Source organism: Octopus bimaculoides, chromosome 2 (genome assembly GCF_001194135.2).
Source record: "Octopus bimaculoides isolate UCB-OBI-ISO-001 chromosome 2, ASM119413v2, whole genome shotgun sequence".
Lineage (NCBI taxonomy): Eukaryota > Metazoa > Mollusca > Cephalopoda > Octopoda > Octopodidae > Octopus > Octopus bimaculoides.
Genome location: NC_068982.1, coordinates 68,185,564 through 68,189,669, shown reverse-complemented (window position 1 = coordinate 68,189,669; position 4,106 = coordinate 68,185,564). Strand labels below are relative to the sequence as shown.

At 37.0% G+C, this 4,106-nt stretch overlaps 1 protein-coding gene across 1 annotated transcript in view; it reads left to right on the top strand.

Annotated features, from left to right (window-relative positions):
* Positions 1 to 383, top strand: part of LOC128247065 (uncharacterized) — a 45,761-nt gene extending 45,378 nt beyond the window's left edge. The window contains exon 4 of the mRNA XM_052965850.1: positions 169 to 383. Coding sequence (XP_052821810.1) covers positions 169 to 383 — 215 coding nt within the window. The remainder of the gene's footprint in view (positions 1 to 168) is intronic.
* The last annotated feature ends 3,723 nt before the right edge of the window (positions 384 to 4,106 follow it).

Below are 4,106 nucleotides of genomic sequence, written 5' to 3'. Positions count from 1 at the left end.
ATATATATATATATATATATATATATATATATATATATATATATATACATACATATCTATGCATGTATATGCATGCATACTTTGCATGTTTCTTGCACTCTGCTTACGATACATTCCACAATGCATTCCATGCTTTGTCTTTTATGTTCTATATTTTACTTGTTTCAGTCATTGGATTGCAGCCATGCTGGAGCACTCCATTGAGGGATTTAGTTGAACATACCAACCCCAAGATTTACTTTTCTTTATATCCAGTACTTACCTTATCAGTCATTTTTGCTGAACCACCAAGTTACAAGGATGTAAACAAACCAACTCCAATTGTCAATAGTGAATATGAAAATTGTTGTTATAGATGCTGTGTTGTGTTTTTGATTTTATGAGAATGACCATTGTTATATATATATATATATATATATATATGATAAAAGAAAATGGAGAAGAAAAAATATATAGTGGATTCTTGGTTAAATTTATTAGTATCACAATGAAAAAGTAATACATATAAGATCCAAAATATAAAGAGACCTGATCAACAAAACGGTGATAATTCAAACCTAAAGGTGGATTGAAACATATGTAGTAGGATCTTTTTGGTTATTTCTTTGGTCCTTTGTTTTGTTGATCAGGTCCCCTTGTGTCCTGAATCTTATAGATATTACTTTTTCATTGTGATACTAGTAAATTTAACCAAGTATCCACTATATATTTTTCTTCTCCATTTTCTTTCATTATCATTTTTGAACTGTTTGTACATATATATTGTGGAACCTTCTTTCAATATATTTGATAACACAAATTGGTATCTGGATTGTTATGAATAATCCCTTATGAAGAAATTAAATCTTCACTACTTGAATTACACACACACACACACACATACACACAATGCCGAACACTGTAAAGTTGGTTAAACTTGAACGTGTTTTATTGGACAAATACAACTGGAACCAAAAAACTAAAACCAATCATTCAGAAAGTATAGAATACATAGATGATATTTATTCTCAGCTATGCATGTCACACCAAAAAAAGAAAAGTAAAAAAAAAAGAAAAACGATACCATTAGTTTTTCTGCTGTCTAAAGATAAAAAAATTATCAGTTTATTCAACCATTATTAATAAAGGTGTCGCTAGCCTTTGCTCTAAATAGAGAGAGAGAGAGAGGGGGGGGGGAAAGCATGTTGGTCTAACAACAGGATTATAATTTCAACTAAGCAATCAAGCAACATTTTCCACTCTAATTGAGATCAATAACTCAATGATGCATAATTTGTCATGGCGACTGAATATGGGAATAATTTCCATTTCTAACTTTTGATCAACAGAGGCAGGCCTGGAATAGACAATGGCTGTTTATACTCAACTGACAGGTGCATGAAACCATTTTAGCCTATCTCTGTGTAACACAACAGACACTTGTTAACAATCATGTACACTTCATTTGAAACAAGCAAGTATTTACAAAATAAACAACAACAAAAAAAAAAACAGGTTTCTGCGTAATGCTTAAAAGAAAAAAAAGAAACCACCACAGCCCCTATGACATTCAAAGCATTTTTTCCCTACCAGCATTGGTTGTTAGCTGTCAGAACTCTGTATCCTTCAAAAATTCCATGCCTTTTTTTGTAAGGCGATGGTTTTTGTTTTCTTCTCACCCATGAAGGTGCATGGCTTAGTGGTTAGGGCATTTTGCTTATGATCATATGGTTGTGAGTTCGATTGCTAGTGATGTGTTGTTTTCTTGAGCAAGATGCTTTATTTCATGCTGCTTCAGTCCACTCAGCTGGCAAAAATAAGTAGTTCCTGATTTTCAAAGGGCCAGTCTTGTCACATTCATTATCACACTGAATCTCACTGAGAACCAGGTTAAGGGTACATGTGTCTGTGGAGGGTTCAGCCAGCCACCTGCATGTTAATTTCATGAGCAAGCTGTTCCATTGATAGGATCAACTGGAACCCTTGTTGTAATTGATGGAGTGCCAGTTTTTCTCACTAATGTACAATGATGAAAGATATACTTCTACACTCACATACATCATCATCATCATTGTCGTCGTTTAACGTCTGCTTTCCATGCTAGCATGGGTTGGACGGTTTGACTGAGGACTGGTGAAACCAGATGGCTACACCAGGCTCCAATCTGATTTGGCAGAGTTTCTGCAGCTGGATGCCCTTCCTAACACCAACCACTCCGACACACACGCACACATGCATGCACACACACATGCATACACATATGCACACATAAAATTTATTTATTTATGCTTTAGTCAGGTAGGAAGGTAGTGCCCTTGACCATTTATAGGGTTTCCAAGACTGAAGGCAGGGGAACCGCGATCCTATGACTGCGAGTCCGCTGCCCTAATCACTGGGTCATTGCACCTCCACTATGACTACATAGGTATCTAAAGCAATTAGCAAAAGCATGGTGCATGTTACCAAGTCATATTCATTCATGGTTGGTGGTTGGCTGTACTTGAATAACAACACAGTGTGCATTATGAATGAATTAACATACAGAATCATATATTTGGTCATGCTGTGAAATTAAGCCACATCATTAAATTACAGATTAATCTTATGACAGCTGGGGATGAGGATTGAACTGATTAGTTTTATTATTCTTAATGTTTATCGGAATTCACTCTCATGTTAGGCAGCAATCTTATTTACATGGTAGTATTAGAACATTGTGGAAGCGCGTGGCTTAGTGGTTAGGGAGTCAGCACCATTATCGTAAGATTGTGGTTTCGATTCCTGGACCGGGTGATGCATTGTGTTCTTGAGCAAAACACTTCATTTCACGTTGCTCCAGTCCACTCAGCTGGCAAAAATGAGTAACGCTGTGATAGACTGGCGTCCCGTCCAGCTGGGGAACACATACGCCATTGAAACCGGGAAACCGGGCCCATGAGTCTGGCTAGGCTTTAAAAGAGTGCATTTATTTATTTTTATTAGAACATTGGATGAATTTATTCTGATGTCTTATCATCTGGGTTCAAATCTCACTGAGGTCAACTTTGCCACTCATCCTTCCAGGGTTGATAAATAAATTAACAACCTTAAGTGATGGCTTGGCAAAACTGTTAGAGCATTAGACATGATGCTTTGTAACGTTTGTTGTATCTGTTTTGCATTCTAAGTTAAAAAACCATTGCGGTCAACTTTGTCTCTTATTCTTCCAGAGTCGTTAAATAAATTAACAAGCTTAAACGGTGGACTGACAAAATTGTTAGAGCGTCAAATGTGATATCTTGTAACATTTGTTCCAGTTCTTGTTTTGTATTCTAAGTTCAAATCCTGCAGTAGCCTACATAGATCTAATCCATTGCCTGGTTTAGCACCATCAGCTGGTCCTCATCCACGAGTGCCTTTAATAGAGTTCATTCTATTGTAAACATTTTGGTTAGGTTTTGAGTTTGAAGAGACCTCCCCTTCTCCCCTTCTCCCCACTAGATTCAGAGATCATGTAAAAGGTCTTAGCACAGCTCTTGCTCCTGACCAAAAGAAAAAATCAGTTTGGAAGGAAGATGTGAGTGACTCCTGATGAGCTATAAAAGAGTAAAACTAGTCTGTTTGATCCTTGTTTCATGCTGCCAAGGAAAATTCTGTGGTCAAACCATGGCACTGAGTTTTATAGTGATATTAAATACATATAGATTTATTTGCATAGTATGATTTTAATTATATATTGTATATATTTATTTCACCATATATGATGACACAAAAGATACACAGGCATATTGAATGCAACCCAATTTCAGCAGTGCATATTCATTTATGAGTGTACCAACTTCACTTGTAGAACTAAGGGTAATGTGTTTTGAGGACATGTTTTGGGAAAAGTGTGTCTTATATGCCATCAAATACAGTATCATCATCATCATCATCGTTTAACGTCCGCTTTCCATGCTAGCATGGGTTGGACGATTTGACTGAGGACTGGTGAAACCGGATGGCAACACCAGGCTCCAGTCTAATTTGGCAGAGTTTCTTCAGCTGGATGCCCTTCCTAACGCCAACCACTGAGAGAGTGTAGTGGGTGCTTTTACGTGTCACCCGCACGAAAACGGCCACGCTCGAAATGGTGTCTTTTATGTGCC